The sequence below is a fragment of the Sorex araneus genome, chromosome 3, assembly GCF_027595985.1.
Source record: "Sorex araneus isolate mSorAra2 chromosome 3, mSorAra2.pri, whole genome shotgun sequence".
Classification (NCBI taxonomy): Eukaryota; Metazoa; Chordata; class Mammalia; order Eulipotyphla; family Soricidae; genus Sorex; species Sorex araneus.
In genome coordinates, this window is record NC_073304.1 from 80,362,701 (window position 1) to 80,379,937 (window position 17,237).

At 39.1% G+C, this 17,237-nt stretch overlaps 1 protein-coding gene across 1 annotated transcript in view; it reads right to left on the bottom strand.

Moving 5' to 3' along the window:
• Window positions 1-17,237, bottom strand: part of AQR (aquarius intron-binding spliceosomal factor) — a 93,527-nt gene that overhangs the window by 26,682 nt on the left and 49,608 nt on the right. Inside the window, exons 20-24 of the mRNA XM_004609758.2 lie at window positions 14,648-14,889; window positions 11,297-11,443; window positions 9,431-9,500; window positions 4,865-4,975; window positions 560-669 (exon numbers count right to left, since the gene is read on the bottom strand). Coding sequence (XP_004609815.1) covers window positions 560-669; window positions 4,865-4,975; window positions 9,431-9,500; window positions 11,297-11,443; window positions 14,648-14,889 — 680 coding nt within the window. The remainder of the gene's footprint in view (window positions 1-559; window positions 670-4,864; window positions 4,976-9,430; window positions 9,501-11,296; window positions 11,444-14,647; window positions 14,890-17,237) is intronic.

Consider the following 17,237-nt stretch of genomic DNA (forward strand, 5'->3'; position numbering starts at 1 on the left):
GTTTGGTTATTTTTTTTTTTGGCTTTTGGCTTTGGGTAACACCCAGGTGATACTCAGGGGTTACTCCTGGCTCTGCACTCAGGAATTACTCCTTGTGACCATAATGGGATGCCAGGGATCAAACCTGGGTTGGCTGTGTGCAAGGCAAATACCCTACTCACTGTACTGTTGCCCCATAACTACTTTAATGGCATGCGAGTTAAATTTATGAATGAAATGCAAAAAGGAATCATGCAAACTTGTACAAATTTGAAATGGCAACATTAAAATTACCAAAGAATCTAATGAAAATGGCAATCTGCACATTTAAAAAGATAAAAAAAATAACTCTCATCAATGAAATCTTTGTACAGCTGATGGGGAAAATGCCATATTAAATAGATATAATGAAGCTGAAGGAAATAATGACTACAATTATCGGTCCAGCCTATGTAGTCTAAGTAGGTTACAGCAGAAGCTTTCAGAATTAGGTTGCAGTATTTCATTACTCTCTATCTTGAGATTTCTTTAATAAAGAAAGAGAAGATGAAACATTGTTCTGTACATCCAATTTGCTCACCTGCTGAAATCTTTCTCTGTCTCCAGCTCTTCTTCCCCATGACCAAGACGCAGGAGGTGGCGCTCATCAATGTCTAAAGCCATGATTTTCTCAAACAACTGGTTCAGAGCCTGGAGAATGAAACAAAAAGGATAATGATATTTAAAGAATCAGCACACTCAATTTAAAGTAATGAACACTAACATCTAGAAGGACTGAAAACAATGAGTGTTGCTCAGTTAGGTATGAACCAAATCAGGACTAGCTCCAGGACTAAATTTCCATGCTGCATGGCGGCAGGGGCGGCTCTGTCCCTCCCCAGCTCCCCATCCGCTCATCAGCCTGGCTGTCACATCCACAATGTGCCTCCGGGCACCATCTTGGGCAACAACAGCCCTGATCCAGAGATGCCCAATTAAATCCAAAATGGATTAGTGCCCTACAGAAAGATCTCTGAAACCCAACCATTTACAATCCAGAAACACGCAGCTGCGGCACTCATGATATTCAAAATGAGCAATGGCAATAAATGATCTAGCATCTGCCCCTGGCAAGCAGGCTTGACTGGTTGTGGGAAAGTTCGAGCAAAACATAATGCCCAAAAGTAGAGAGAGAGAGAGTATTGGGGAAATTGTCTCCCAAGGAGGCAGGGTGAGGACTGGGATAAGGTGGCGGGGGAATGGGATACACTGGGAACACTGGTGGTGGAAAATGTGCACTGGTGGAGGGATGTGTGATCATTGTACGGCTGAATCTCGAACATAAAGGCTTTGTAACTTTATCACGGTGATTCAATAAAAAAACAAAAGCAATGTGAAGTTCATGCCCAATTCAATCAGCTTAATCAATGGCTGAATACATAGCAGTACTCCTACATTAAAAGAAAAAAAATCAGGGCTAGCATGATAGCACAGATAGTATTTGCCTTGCATGCAGCTGACTCAGATTCAATCCCTTGGGCCTCATATGGTCCCCTGAGCCCACCACAAGAGATCTCTGAGCACAAAGTCAGGAGTAAGACCTGGGCACTGCCAGATGAGGCCCCCAAACAAAAAAACAAACAAAAAATCAAATTAAAATCAAGGGCAGTGAGATGGCCCAGGTAGTAAGGCTCTTACCTAGCATGACACAGACCCTGGTTTGATCCTCTGCACTCTGTATGTTTTCCCAAGCACCACCAGGGGTCACCTCTAAGCCCAGAGCCAGGGCAAATTCCTGAGCACAGCTGGGTATGGGTTAACCCCCCCCTCACTCACTCCCACTCCCAGAAGAAATCAAAACACAAAAGGAAGAAGGTATTTTCATGGGTTTCAGAGAACTAAAAAACTTTTGTGGTTGGAGAAGGTCTCAGCATTAAAAAAACAGTATGTGAAAAGGCAAAGTGCATCATTTGGATCTTAAAGTCCAAAGCAACTGCTATGCCACAGTGAGATGAACACTCATTTACCAGACTATTCTAATGAAAGTTATTTAGAAGTCACTCCTCTTCCTACCTATAAAGCACTTTTATTAAGGTTCCCTCAAATTGTATTATTACTTGAAAAAATACAGTTCAAAGTTACAGAAAGGCAAAAATGTTTCAGAGTATAAAAACACACTAATAAGGACATCATTTAAAAATTAACCCCCACCCAGTACTTTTCCTAACTGATCCTAAGTCTAATCCTGCCCATCATATCAACTGCCATTCTGTTTGTTCTCATTAACATCCAGGTTACAAAATGCTATTATCATCTTTATAGATATTCTAGCAGTTAGATAACAGGAACTGGAGATGACCAACTCTCAGACAAAAAAAAAAAAACCCCAAAACCAAAAAACAAACATGCCCACTCTTCAAATTCTTGCTACCTTCCAGTTGTAACTTAAGACCTAATAAGTCATTCCACTTGATATTACACGTGATGTGTACGTTGCTACCCAAACTCAGAAACTAAACAGATTCAGAGCCAGAAGATATATTCACATTGAAAACAAACAAAAAAAATTAGTTAACATTTGATTGCAAATTAGAGTGACAGTAGAGAACTGCTGCAATTATATATGAAAATGATCAGCTGATAAAGCAGTTTTGAAAAAAAAAATCAACAAACCAAGAGAGACACATGAATCTCGGAACCGAGCAGCTCACTGCAGAGATGCCTCCGGACTTGCAATTGACCACTTCCGCCGGGGCAGGAGCAGGTACCATCCCTTCGCCTGCCCCCTAAGAATCCCGCAGCCGCCCTCTTCTAGAACTCAACAAAAGGCCCAGGTACTTGGTAGCAGTGGCGGCAAACACCAGGCCTCACGGGACAGGGGAGGAGCCAATTCCTCTCCTTTCCCCACCCTGATGGGACTCTGAGATGATGCCCACAAACTGCCACCAGCTACTTAAGCCCTTAAACGGCCATAAATCCAGACACACACAGATGTAAAATAACACGCAACCCGGAGATTCTTCTTGCAGCGATTTATTCAGAGACCTTCTGATCATTCGAAAAGGGAAAGAGGAGAAACGAAGGACGAAGAACGAGGGACGAACAAGGAAGAGCCTGGAGGAACCCGGAGGAACCCCCTAGCTAGGCAGCTTCCCTCCTTATATACCTCTCCCTGCTTGTTTACGCCCAAGTGTCTGCAGCTGATAGGCTAGTTACACCTTGTGGGCGTGGCAGGACATCCTGTTTCCTTATTAGGAGTTATTTTCCAAGCACGGTGCAATTAACAAGAAACAGGTGTTGTTTACGAAGCATGGTCCTGTGGAGGCTCACAAAGACACACAGACACACACACGAATCTCGTAACCGAACAGCTCACTACAGAGATCTCTCCAGACCCTAATTATTAAAATTTTAGAATTCTTAGAGCATGCACCACATGACATTATATTCTGTCCATAACAAGCAATACAAAACAAATTGTCTAGCATTGCCTTTTCGGCAGGTTTGAGTGGTGGAAGGACAAGTGTCAAAATATTGAATGTGACCAAAGTACAGAGAGAGAGTATGAGGGAAATTGTCTGCCACACAGGCAGGGGAAGGATTGGAATGGGGACGGGGGGGATACTGGGGATTTTGGTGGTGGAAAATGTACACTGGTGAAGGAATGGGTGTTTGATAATTGTATGACCGAAGCCCAAACATGAAAGCTTTGTAACTGTATCTCAGGGAGAATCAATAAAAAAAAGGGGGGGGGAGAAATAAACAAGTAAATATCAACAAACCAACAATTTGACAGACATCAAGGAAGACTTTTAGAAATATTAATCCTATAAAATGAATAAAAATGAAGAAAAATACTAGAACTCAATGCTTTCAATCCCTAAGGTTTTTTTTCCTGCTTTTTGGGCCACACCAGTGATTCTCAGGGGTTACTCCTGGCTCAGCACTCAGGAATTACTCCTGGTGGTGCTTGGAATGCCAGGGATTGAACCTGGGTCAGCCATGCACAAGGCAAACGTCCTCCCCACTGTCCTGCCGCACAACCTCAAAGTTAAAGCGCTAGCTTAGTATGGAATTTGAGAGGGAACACAATTTTATCCAAGTACATGCCCATATATGCAAATATTTCCAGTTTTTCTACATTTTGACTCCATCTAATAGAAATAATATCATTTTTATACATTCTTCATTACAGTCTGGTCAAAAGGCTAATTTAAGAGTAACTCTCCAATAGTCACTACTTATCCACATTTCCTAAAATTCTGTGTGGTACCAAGGCTCCAGTTACCAAATAAATGGAAATCTCCACTGTACTTTCACCTATCCCCCCATCGCCACCCCCCACTCCCATGCATAAATGAAACTTCTCTGTGATTTTGGAATAGGATTTTTGGGGGAGAGATTGGGGGTCATACCTGTGGTGCTCAGGGCTTACTCCTGGCTGTGTGCTTAGGGATCACTCACTCTTGTTGCTCAAGGGACCACATGGGATGCCAAGGATTCAATTTGGGTTAGCCGCATACAAGGCAAGCACCCTACTGTCCATACTGTCTTTCTGATTTCTTTTCTGTGCCCACATGGGAGAGCCTGGCAAGTGCCCTGTGGCGTACTCATATGCCAAATACAGTAATAGTGATGGGTCTCATTCCCCTGACCCTGAAGAGCCTGTAATGTGGCACCGTTGGAAAGGACGAGTAAAAAGAGGCTGCTAAAATCTCAGGGCTAGGACGAATGTTACTGGGCCTGCTCGAGCAAATCGTTGATCAACGGGATGACAGTGACAGTGACATATTCATTCTATATTTATGAGTAGATAGGCATTCACCCACTTATGTCTCTTTACTCCCCCCCCCCTCTCCTTCCCTCCCTCTCCCCCTCGCCCCCATTCTCTTATACACACCCTTACCTGATTGGAATGAGTAACAATCAGAGTTCTCTGCTCTGGGAAATTGTGGTAGATGTTAGATATTATCTGGACTGCCACATCTGTTTTTCCAGTACCTGGTGGGCCCACAACCTAAAAAAGATAATAAAGACAGAGCAAACTATTAAGTTATTTCACTGTTATAATGGAAATTTGAGAAGTAGAAGATAAAATGAATTTTTTTATTTAAATTTGGTTTTGGGGATTAAAGACCTCAACATCAGACCACAATCCATAAGGTACATTGAAGACAAGGTCAGCAAAACCCTTCATGATATTGAAGCTAAAGGCATCTTCAAAGATGACACGGAACTAGGAACTAAGTAATCAAGTAGAAACAGAGATAAACAAATGGGACTATATTAAACTAAGAAGCTTCTGCACTGCAAAAGACACAGTGACCAGAATACATAGGCAATCTACAGAATGGGAAAGGATATTCACCCAATACCCATCCGATAAAGGGTATATCAAGGGCATATAAAGCACTGGTTAAACTCTACAAGAAGAAAACATCCAACCCCATCAGAAACTTTTCCAAGGAAGAGATACGAATGGCTAAAAGGTACATGAAAAAATGCTCTGCATCACTAATCATCAGGAGGATGCAGATCAAAACAACTATGAGATACCACCTCATACCACAGAGAATGGCACACATCCAAAAGAACAAAAGCAACCGCTGTTGGAGAGAATGTGGGGAGAAAGGGACCCTTCTACGCTGCTGGTGGGAATGCCGACTGGTCCAGCCCCTTTGAAAAACAATATGGACGCTTCTCAAAAAATTAGAAATTGAGCTTCCATTTGATCCAGCAATACCACCTCTGGGAATATATCCTGGAGAAACAAAAAAGTATAGTCGAAATGACATCTGCACTTCTATGTTCATTGCGGCACTGTTTATAATAGCCAGAATCTGGAAAAAACCCGAGTGCCCAAGAACAGATGACTGGTTAAAGAAACTTTGGTACATATATACAATGGAATACTATGCAGTTGTTAGAAAAGATGAAGTCATGAACTTTGCATATAAGTGGATCAACATGGAAAGTATCATGCTAAGTGAAATGAGCCAGAAAGAGAGGGACAGACATAGAAAGATTGCACTCATCTGTGGAATATAAAATAACAAAGTAGGAGACTAACACCCAAGAATAGTAGTATATAATACCAGGAGGTTGGCTCCACACCTTGGAAGCTGGCCTTACACGCTGGGGGAAAGGCATCCCAGATAGAGAAGGGAACACCAAGTAAAATGTGATTGGAGATAGTGCACGGGAAGGGAGATGCGTGCTGAAAGTAGACTATAGATTGAACACGATGTCCACTCAATACCCCTACTGCAAACCACAACACCCAAAAGGAGAGAGAGAGAGAACAAACTGGAATGCCCTGCCACAGAGGTGGGGTGGGGTGGGGGGGATGGGATTCAGGGGTGAGAGGGATACTGGTGGTGGAGAATGGACACTGGTAGAGGGATGGGCTCTCGAACATTGCATGAGGGAAAAACAAGCACGAAAATGTGTGAATCTGTAACTGTACCCTCACTGTGACTCACTAATTAAAAAATAAATTAATTAAAAAAAAATTTGTTTTTGGGGACACCCTTGGTGGTGCTCTGGGCTTACTCCTGGTGGTGCTCAGGGGACCATATGTGGTGGTTCCATCCACTAGTGATGGAACCTGGGTCAGTCACATGCAAGGCAAGTGCCTTACCTACTGTGGTATCATTCTCTAGACCTAAAAGAAATTTTTTTTTTTTTTTTTTTTTTTGGTTTTTGGGTGACACCCAGTGATGCACAGGGGTTACTCCTGGCTCTTCACTCAGGACTTACTCCTGGCGGTGCTCAGGGGACCATATGAGATTCTGGGATTAGAATCCGGGTCGGCCGCGTGCAAGGCAAATGCCCTACCCGCTGTGCTATCGCTCCAGCCCCTAGACCTAAAAGAAATCTTAAAACTTTGGATGAGTTCAAAAGCAGAGAACAGAATCAGCAAACCTGAATAGAAATAACCTAATCTTAACAAGAAAAATAGATTGTAACAAAAAAAAATAAACACAGCCTCATGAATCTATGAGGCAATAATAAAGTTCGACATTTCATGTTACTTTAGTCCTAGGGGAAAAAGCAAACAGTATAGAAAAATATTTGAAGAAAATAATGTTTGGAACCTTCACAAATCTGATGACATAATCTACACACTAAAGAGGATCGATGAGCCCCCAAAAGAATAACAGCAAAGAAACCCAAGACCAAATATAAATAGCTAAAAACTAGAGGCCAAAAAACAAAACAAAAATAATCAGAGAAAAATTTTATATCACCCCTGGACATAAAGACATTTCAAATGACTGTGGATTTCTCTCAGAACCCATGGAAAAAATTCTATGTCCAGTGAAAATATATTTAATTAATGAGGGTGAACTAATGATACTCCTATGTCAAGAAAAATAAAAATAATTTATTGCTAGCAGAGCTCTTATTAAAAGTGGTAAAACTGTTCTTTAGATAGAAAGGAAGCACTATCAGAGGAAACATAAAATGAGAATAATGAAGTATACAAAATATAGTAAGACTATCCTCTTCAAAGTTCTTAAAAATGTTTGATATTTTCAAGCAAAATTCCAACACTGATGGTAATTCCCAAGAATTTAGATGTAGTACAGTACAGAAAAGGAATAAGAATGGTACGAGGTAAGATTTCTCCAATTCAACTTAAGAGACAAAATACTAATTTTAAGCAGACTGAAAAAGTATATTATAATTGAAATGGTCTAGAGCTGTCTTGTATAGTGAAGAGAAGCTAAGAAAGAAATACCATAATGCAACACAACCAATATATTAAAATGGGACATTAAGGCTATGCAAATAACCTTAATCTATGCAAAACAAATAACCTTAACCTATGCAAAAGAAGGCAAGTAAAAGGAAATAAGAAAAACAAACAAAAAAATACAAACAAAATGAGTAATAAAATGGTAGGCCTGACTCCAAACACATCAATAGGTAGATTTAATGTAAATACTCTAAATATACTCAGATTAAAACTGTCAGAATGGATAAAACAATATACTTCAACTATAAGTGGGTTAGAAATGAAATAAAAAGTGATGAGAAAAGATAAATCCAATTAAAATATTAATGAAAATAAAGCTGGAGTGGCTATAGTAATATCAAAGTAGATTTCAAAGCAAAAACTACCATTTGTTACTCATGGTAAAGACAGGTATTATTACATAATGAGAGAAGCATCAATTCACGAATATATAACAACCCTGGATCTATCTATCCTCAGGCTTTAAATATATGAAACAAGAGTGGACAGAATATACATAGAAAAAATATATAACTGTACCTAGAGACTAAATATTCCCCTCTGGCCAGTCAACAGAAATAATAGGAGGAATATATGGAAAGAGAGAAATACTGAACAATACCATTAAACAAATGGATCTAACTGACATAGGACATACACCACTAAACAATAGTATATACATTCTTTTTAAGCACACAGAAAATATTCCTCAGCATAAATCATCACTGTATATCACTGTCATCCCATTGCTCATCGATTTGTTCGAGCGGGCACCAGTAACATCTTTCATTGTGAGACTTATTGTTACTGTTTTTGGCATATCCAATACGCCACGGGTAGCTTGCCCGGCTCTCCGAGAGGGGTGGAGGAATCGAACACGGGTCGGCCGCATTAAAGGCGAACACCCTACCGCTGTGCTATTGCTCCAGCCCTAGGATAAATCATATCCTTTAAAATTTTTAAAAGATAAAAGATCACTGCCACACAAAGTAAGTTCTCTGACCATAACGAATTTTGACAGAGATCAGTAACAGGAAAAGAAGAAATCTTCGAATTAAGTTAAACAGATGTCTAAATAAATTAGTTGTCAGCAAATTTTCTGTAACAAATCAGCAAGTAAACATTTTAGGGTCTAAAAGCTATACATTCTCTGTTCCAAGTATTTAAACTCTGTTAGTGCTGCATAAAAGTAGTCATAGGCACTAGATCAACAAATGAACAGTTAGCTATATTACAACAAAACTTTTTTTATGGGACTATGGGATAGTACTGTGGTTAGGACATGAATCTGACCCAGGTTTCATTGCTTGCAATACCAGGTCTCCTGAGCATTCTGGGTGTAACCCTGGAGGCCACTAAGAACTGCTGACCCTGGAGGGCCCTACTACTGGGGATGACCTGGTGGTCTTCAGCACTGCAGGGTGAAGCAGCACTGTAGCCTGGGCCTGAGAATTGAACTGCCTGCCAGGTTGGCCAAGCATTATCAGGAGTGGCTCCTGGGTGCCCTGAGCACTGTTTGGAGGCCTCCTACCCCACAATTCTGCCCCCCCATCACAAACCTTTATGAACAGTAAAATGAGTGGCAAGATATCTATATGCATACAATGTCATAACTATTTATAAACACTTAAAGTTGATTAAATTTTTTTGTACTTCAAACAGAATGTACTCTAAAAGTTTATACTTCTATTCTAAACCCATTAAGAACATGTCTAACAATAATTTTCTTACCATAGTTAGTCCAGGCTGCATTCCAGCACGAATGGCCTCTATCTGTGTATGAGTGAACTGAATTGTATTACTGCAAATAAGAGTAGAAAAAAATTAGGGTTACATATATAAATGAAAAAACAAAACAAAACAAATGAATCATTTAGTGAAAATTAAGACAACAATAACCCAGATGTCTAAATATTTGCTTTGTATTTGCCTCTATTATCCCAATCACAGAACTTCACATTCTAGAAGACTGAAGCAATCTCTTCTGATGAGTTTCTTTACCCCTCCAAGGACAGCTGAAACTGAAGAAGGTCTCTACAAAGTAAAGACTATAATTAATTTCCCATACACTTAAGCCATCCCATAATTCATCTGGAGTATCGAAGTTCTAGTTCCTGACAAACTACCAAACATAAGTCAGGGAGCCATATATGAGGGTAGTTACAACTGCCACACGTAATACTCTGCCATGAGAAGTTAGAACCCTATGCTTAAAGTTGCTCTGTAATATTTACTTCTCATGGTCTCTGAACATAACTTATGAAAAATGATTAGGATAGCCAAAAATACCTATACTGTTCAATCAACCAAATAGAAGGAAGGCCCAGACACATAAATTTAACATAAATTTAAAGCATCAGAAAATTTAAACGCTGGCTAGAGATGTAGCTAATATAGCATTTATGCCTTGCATAAACCTAAATTCCTAGGTTTGAATATCAGCACCAAATGGGAAAAATGGGTGAGGGTAGGGAAGCTCTTTCCTTGGAGACGATCTATAGAAAAGCATGTCTTCATATATTGCTGGTAGAGATGTAAATTGGTACAGTCATTAAGGAAAACAATATGGAGGATCCTTAGAAAGTTAAAAACATGTGGCAGACCTGGGGTCACCTCCTGGTGTCCTCTATAGTCCCCTGAGTGTCTCAAAGAGGGATCCCGAGGTACAGGGCTAGAAATAAGTCCTGAGCACAGGCGGGTGTGGCCCCCAAACCAAAATAAATAAAAATATAAAAACAGAAATTCTATATGATCTAGAAATCCTACTTTTGGGTATTACCAAGCACCAATGTACAAAAATGTTAATATGAAGAATTGCATATCCATGTTCACTATAGCACTATTTACAACAGCCAAAAATTGGAAGTAATCTAAGTGGGCTACCAACTGAAGAAGGGCAAAAATGTGGTATCTATACACAATGGATTACTATTCAGCTGGAAAGATAGATGATATCCTGTCATTAGTGACAACCTGGATTGACCTAGAAGGTATCATTCTGAGTAAGTTAGAAGAAAGACAAGCACCATATGATTTCATCTATATGTGACATATAGAGAAAAACAAAAAACAGGCCTTAATAAAACAGTATTAAACAGGGGCTGGAGAAATAGTACAACAGGTAAGATATTTGTCTTATACCCAGCTGATCTGGGTTCGATCCCTGGCACAACCCATATATGGCCTCCTGAGCAGAGCCTGGAGTGACATCTGAGCAGTCAGGAATCAGTCCTGAGCACCACTTTATATGGTCCAACCTTCATTCTACCCCCAGATGTAAAAAATTAATGGAAATGAAAAATATCACTCAATTTCTAGAGTATAAGGTAAATTAGTGGTTACTGTAAAGAAGGGACAAAGGCCAAAGGGGCAGGATGAAGGAGGGGATAAGGCGCACATAGAGACAAACGGATGAGCATGATGATTTTCAGTGATGAACATCAAAATCCTATAAGAATTATAATGCAATTTTACTTCAATAAGAAAAGAATATATTTATACTTCAATGTAAACAAAAATATTCAAAATACCAATCCATTTGAAACAACAAATCATTTTTTACTCATCATCACAAATAGCATAGAAAGTAGGAATTACCGTTTGGGTTGGTTGTAAGGATAAGGACCCCTATTAGGAATAACATGAGGTTCCACAATTAAGGTTCTTGCCTCTTCTGCATCTTCATCTTCCCCATCTGCATCTTTCCTTTTCTTTCCCTTTCCACTTCTTACTGGAAAAGTTATCCTAAAAGATCAAAATCTTTGTTCATTTTTATGATTAACTAGTGATAATTTATCAAACATCTATTTTGTGCATCACACTGTGTATAAAGCAATCTGGTAAGAAACATTTTTGTTCTAGAGAAATACAGTAACTGTACATAAATTATTTTTTAAAAAATCAGATTTAAAAGCACTGACATGCATACTAAAAGGTGGTTTCTGGGGTTAAAAAATCTAGACATAAAAAATGCAAGAAAAAAAAACAGGAAGAAAGAAGGGAAAACAAAATAAAAGTAGGGGAAACCATAGCTGGAAGCCTGCTTCATGAGTGGAGGGAAGAAGACAGATGGAACAGAGAAAGGATCACTAAGAAAATGATGCCTGGAGGAATCAGTCGAGATGGGAGATGTGTGCCGAAAGTAGATAATGGACCAAACATGATGACCTCTCAGTGTCTGTGTTGCAAGCCATAATGCCCAAAAGGAGAGAGAGAGAGTATTATATGCCCAAAAGGAGAGAGGGAATATTATCTGCCATGGAGGCAGGGGGAGGGTGGGAATGGGGGGTATACCCAGGATATCAGTGGTGGGGAATGTGCACTGGTGGAGGGATAGGTGTTTGATCATTGTGAGATTGTAAAAATTTTAAAAAATATTTAATAATTAATGCAAACTAGCATGTAATGCTAGAAAATTAAAATATCCATTATGCCTTGAAAAACAAAGTAGGGGGGAAAGTTGGGGACCACGAAGAGAGTTTGATGGGCTGGCACATATGCTTTGTATGCAGGATTTGCGAGTTCAACACCCAGTACATAAATTATAAATTATCTCATGGTCCTCCAAGCACCCTCAGGGGCAACCTCACTGAGCACCAGGTGTGGCAACAAAGTAAACAACACGCAAAAATTAAAAGTACAAGCAATTGTTTTTTTCAGGATGTGAAATAAAAGAAAATAAGGCTAAAGAGAAACTGGACTGTCCTTTTTATGACACCCTGAGAATACAAGCCTTGGGAGATGTTCTTAGCCTGCAGTCAGCAATACCTCAGAAGGCAACCACCATAGGAACCCTGGAAAGTCATTGAATTTCTTAAAATTAAACCAAAAGTGCTGATTGTGTCTTCAGTTTTCTCAGTCCTTCTCTGGAGAATAATAGCCAGGTACTGACCCCAAAAAGCTGAGAATCAAAGCAGTGAACAAGCCACCCTTATTTTGCTAAATGAAAAAAATATATATCAGCTTTTTAGCTGCGGAGGGGAATGACTTTAGCAGTAAGTCAAGCAATATGTTCGTGTGAAGAGACAGAAGAGGTGAGCAAAAGGTTGAAAGTGTGGAAGGCCTAACAGGTAGCCAGGAATGACACTAAAAAACAAGCAAACAAAGGATTCTTTGGAAGGTGTCATCATACTAAGAAAAGTGAGTCAGAAAAAAATTTTTTAAAAAAATCCAAAAATCAAACAAAGAATGATCCCACTCATATGCAAGAGTACGCAGAAATAAAGGGATCTAATAATCTCCACACCCCGAGCAGAGCCCCTGGCAGCCGAAGACCACCGGAACCTAGCTACAGCCATGCTCGAGGCCCCTCTCCAAATGTTTGGACAGGCCTCATGCATGAAGGTACCAGCAGAGAAACCCAGGTGTGTGTAATCCCATCAATGGCCAACATCCAGACAGAGACTTAAAAGCAAGCTCTCAGAAGCACATGGCTGCTTTGTGGCCGCACATTATTTGTACCCTACTTCTCCCTCTGGGAGAAACTGGCAAGCTTCTGAGAGTTTCCTGCCCACATGGGACAGCCTTGCAAGCTTCCCATGGTGTATTTATATGCTAAATCCAGTAACAAGCTGGATCTCATTCCCCTGACCCTGAAAGAGCCCCCAGTGAGATATCGTTGGGAGGGCTGAGTCGAGATAAACTTCTAAGATCTCAAGGAAAGGACGAAATGAGAGGTTACTAAGCCCGCCCGAGAAATCAGAAATCGGTGATTAACGGGATTTCGTGATCATGATTGAATAATCTCCAGTGGAAACAAACCCTGCCATAGGATGAACGAAACTGGAAACTGAGGAGACTAAGGAAAGAGACAGTGAAGGGACTGTGGGATAACGGTGCAGTGATCTGGACACATTTGCAGAGGGACTGGCTCAGCCACACTGCAACTGTGAGACAAGGACTTCAAAACTATTACAGACTGTATCACAACAACAAAAGGATCCTCCTGGCAGAACCCATAGGACATGGTAGGAGTTCAGGGAGACTCCAGGCTGGGTAACATGGCCATTGACTAGGAAGGTCTAGAGGAAGACTAGGCTTGGGTGTTATAAAGGATAGATGTCTTTAACAAGTGGAATTATAGTTAATAGCTAAATACTTACAGTTAGTAGTTTACATTCGAGTTGGGAATTCTAACTGGCAACTAAGAAGACAAGCCCTTTGCGATCATCTATAGATATACTGTGGGCCTGACCACTAATCTCTACAATGGAATTTAGGGATTAGCAATCACATGCTTCAAGATCTCAGTTCTATTTTCTTTTCTCAAATTAGAAACTTTTGAAATAAAAGTGCACTTAATATTAAATATAACCATCTTGTGATTATTTCAAATTTGCTAAACTGAGGTTAAAGAAAACCAGTATGCTTTCCTAGAAAAAAAAAGTCAATATCCTCCATTCCTACGTGCATTAATTTAAAAAATATCAGAATATGGAAATAATTGCAAAAAACCTGCAAAGATAATCTTCTTCAGTCAATGCTATAGATTCATATGGCACCCTTCAGACAACAAGCATTTATTAATAACTAACAAGACATGAGACTGCTTTTAATGTGACAGAAAAGCAACTTCAATATGGGGTTGGAGAGGTAGTACATCAGGTAGAGCATTTGCCTTGCAAAGTGGCCAACCTGTGTTCAATCTCCAGCATCCCATGTGATTCTCCAAGCACTGCTAGAAGTGATTCTGAGCACAGAGTCAGGAGTAACCCCTGAGCATTGCAGGGTGTGCTTCCCCACACCCCCCTCAAAAAACCCAATTTCAATACTAAGATTTAGATACAGTCCAAAAATTGAATTTATCCTAGTGCTTTTAAAGAAAAAAAGAAAACAAAATTACAAATAAAATCCAGCTATAATACTCAAACTTGCTTTATAGTTCTGAATGCTTAATTTGGATTGTGACTACAGAAAGCTTAGAAGGCATATATCCAACTCTGATTTTACCTGAAAGGGGGTATCTGTAGCGCAGGGTCATCCACAGTTACTTTAACATTGTGACCGGGAAAGCTGGCTTTTAAATGTTCAATGGAGAGAAAAGTATCATTGAAATCAAGGGTGGCAATCTGATTGGGCATTTTGGAATAATGTGCACTACTTGGATCCCCATAACCTAAAATGATGTCATGCAGCCAGTCAGGTACCACACAATCAGTATTCATCAGGTTCCGAATGGTTTCCAACACAGCCTGTCATAAAAGGACAGAAAAGGATTGTGTCAAGAAGACATCTCAAACATTTGCACTCCAGTGGAATGCAGAGCTGGCTTCACTAATCCAGAATTCCTGAGTGTTTCACGGCAAGAAGCTATTTTCTGCTGACAGGTGCTTGGCTAGACTGAAGCAACAGCTACATTTTCAGCTGATACCATACACTGAGTTTAACAAAAGACCAAATTTAGCAAGAACAGTTTATCCATTAGAAGTTCATTTAGACAGAATGTCATAAATGAGTTTACCACTTGAGCCCTGATGAATGGGAGGAAAATTCAATCAAAGCTCCAAAACAGCAAGAAAACAATACAGAACAAACTCTTAAAGGAAAATGCTTCCTTTCAGAAACTCCTTGAGTTTTTTTCTCTTCATATTCCATAGTTCCTCAAGGCTACCATCACTACTGACAAAAAAGTACATTAATATGTTCCTGAACAAATCACAACTTAGAAATTTAAACAGTTGATGTTAATTAATACTAAATTAGCGGTAATTAGTTAAACCAAATTGAGAACCAAAATTTCTAACTAAATGAAATGTCAGAGAACACTTCAGAATGAAAGAAGCAGGACTACAATAAAAAGTAATTATAGTAGTTAATATATATATTGCCAAAAGTAATAATGAAAAACCAAGGTCATTTCTTAGATTGCCCATTAATTATTTTAACAAAGTGATTAGTCCTGCATATGGAAATCAGGCTAGGCTATTAATTTCAAAGAATAATTAAACTAGCCATTTCTTTCAATCATAAACACTTATACAGTTGAGATGCTGGGAAACACTGGTGGAGGGATGGGTGTGGGAATACCGTATGACTGCAATTCAATCATGAACAGTTTTGCAATGGCCTATCTCATAGTGATTCAAAAAAAAAGTTTTTAAAAATGCTGTACAGTTGAGAGGATAACAAAATAACAAAACAGTATAATCACATTATCTTTACTTTCTTGATCTTACAATTACCTAAATATTTTTACTTAGGTACTTGTCTATTACTTGGCTAATCTCCATAAGATTAACATTTCCATGATAGCAGAGGTCTAGAATTTGAATATATGCTAGGTAAATGGACAGAAGGATAGATAAATGAGAATGCTCGCATAATGATGAGTAAGATGAGGGAACTGCTCTGAAAAAGATAAAAATTTTATTGCAGAAATCAATTATGATCTTACCAACACAGCGCAGCAGAATGTGGCAAACAGTAAAGAATATTACAAAATGCAATGAAAACAGTTCTATAAAGGCAGGTGAGAGAGACAAATGTCGGAGGGATTTTTGATTCTGGAAAGGTCACACAGAGGAAAGTGGCATCTCAACTTAGATCAAAGTAAAAGACTTAAATAAGAACTTTGAGAGGATAATAATCTGTGTAAGTATAAGAAATAAAGTGTGATTACATGAAATTCTATGTGGAAGACAGGGTAGAGACAGAGGTGAGTATAACATTTTCATAAAGAAGTATTCATATTAGGACAGGGCCACAAGACCTGGAAAAGAGAAATAAAATAAACAATGCTGTGCAGGGTAAATAATAAAACTGTAAAGATACTAAATAAACTTTAAAAAGTGTAAAGATACACTTTTCTTTTTCAAACATAGATGACCTCCCTCTCTTTATGGAATAAAAACCTAAATGCCTCTTTTCATCACTTTTTGGCATTTTTATTAGCATCCTCCTTAGAACTTCTGGCACCTTCTAACCTTTCATGATAGTTATTTAGATTTCAACAAATATATCTTATCACCAGTCTACACTCCCTAAAAGTACATATAAACTGTCTTATACATTGCTACTAGATCCATATTAAAACTTAGTATAATACTTTTATTTCAGTGACCAAAACTAATCTTTACTGAGAAACAGAGATTGACAAAAGGGAGACTCTGCTGTCACAGATATGCATTTTAATGGAAAAGTAAGACATATGCAGTCATCAGATCTAGTGAAGGCTGTCAGGAAAAAATACAAGTGATGGAATTAGTGATAAGAAAAGGAGACGCTAACTGTATTAAGTAAGGCTGTCAGGAAGCGTTTTTCTTAGTAGATGATATTAAAACAGAGTTGTCTCTACAAAAATGAGGGAACAAATCATGCAAATACTAGAGGGAAAACTATGGACTCAAGGAAACAATATGTGAAAAAGAGTTGGATTATTAAAGAAGGGTAAACAGGTTAGTATGACTGGCATGGAGTAAACAAAGGAGACATTTCAGGAAATTATATTGGAGAGGTAAGCAGAGAACAATGAAGGGGCCTCAGACTATGCTAACATAATGGGACTTTAACAACAGCAACAGAATGTTGAATAAGAGTACTG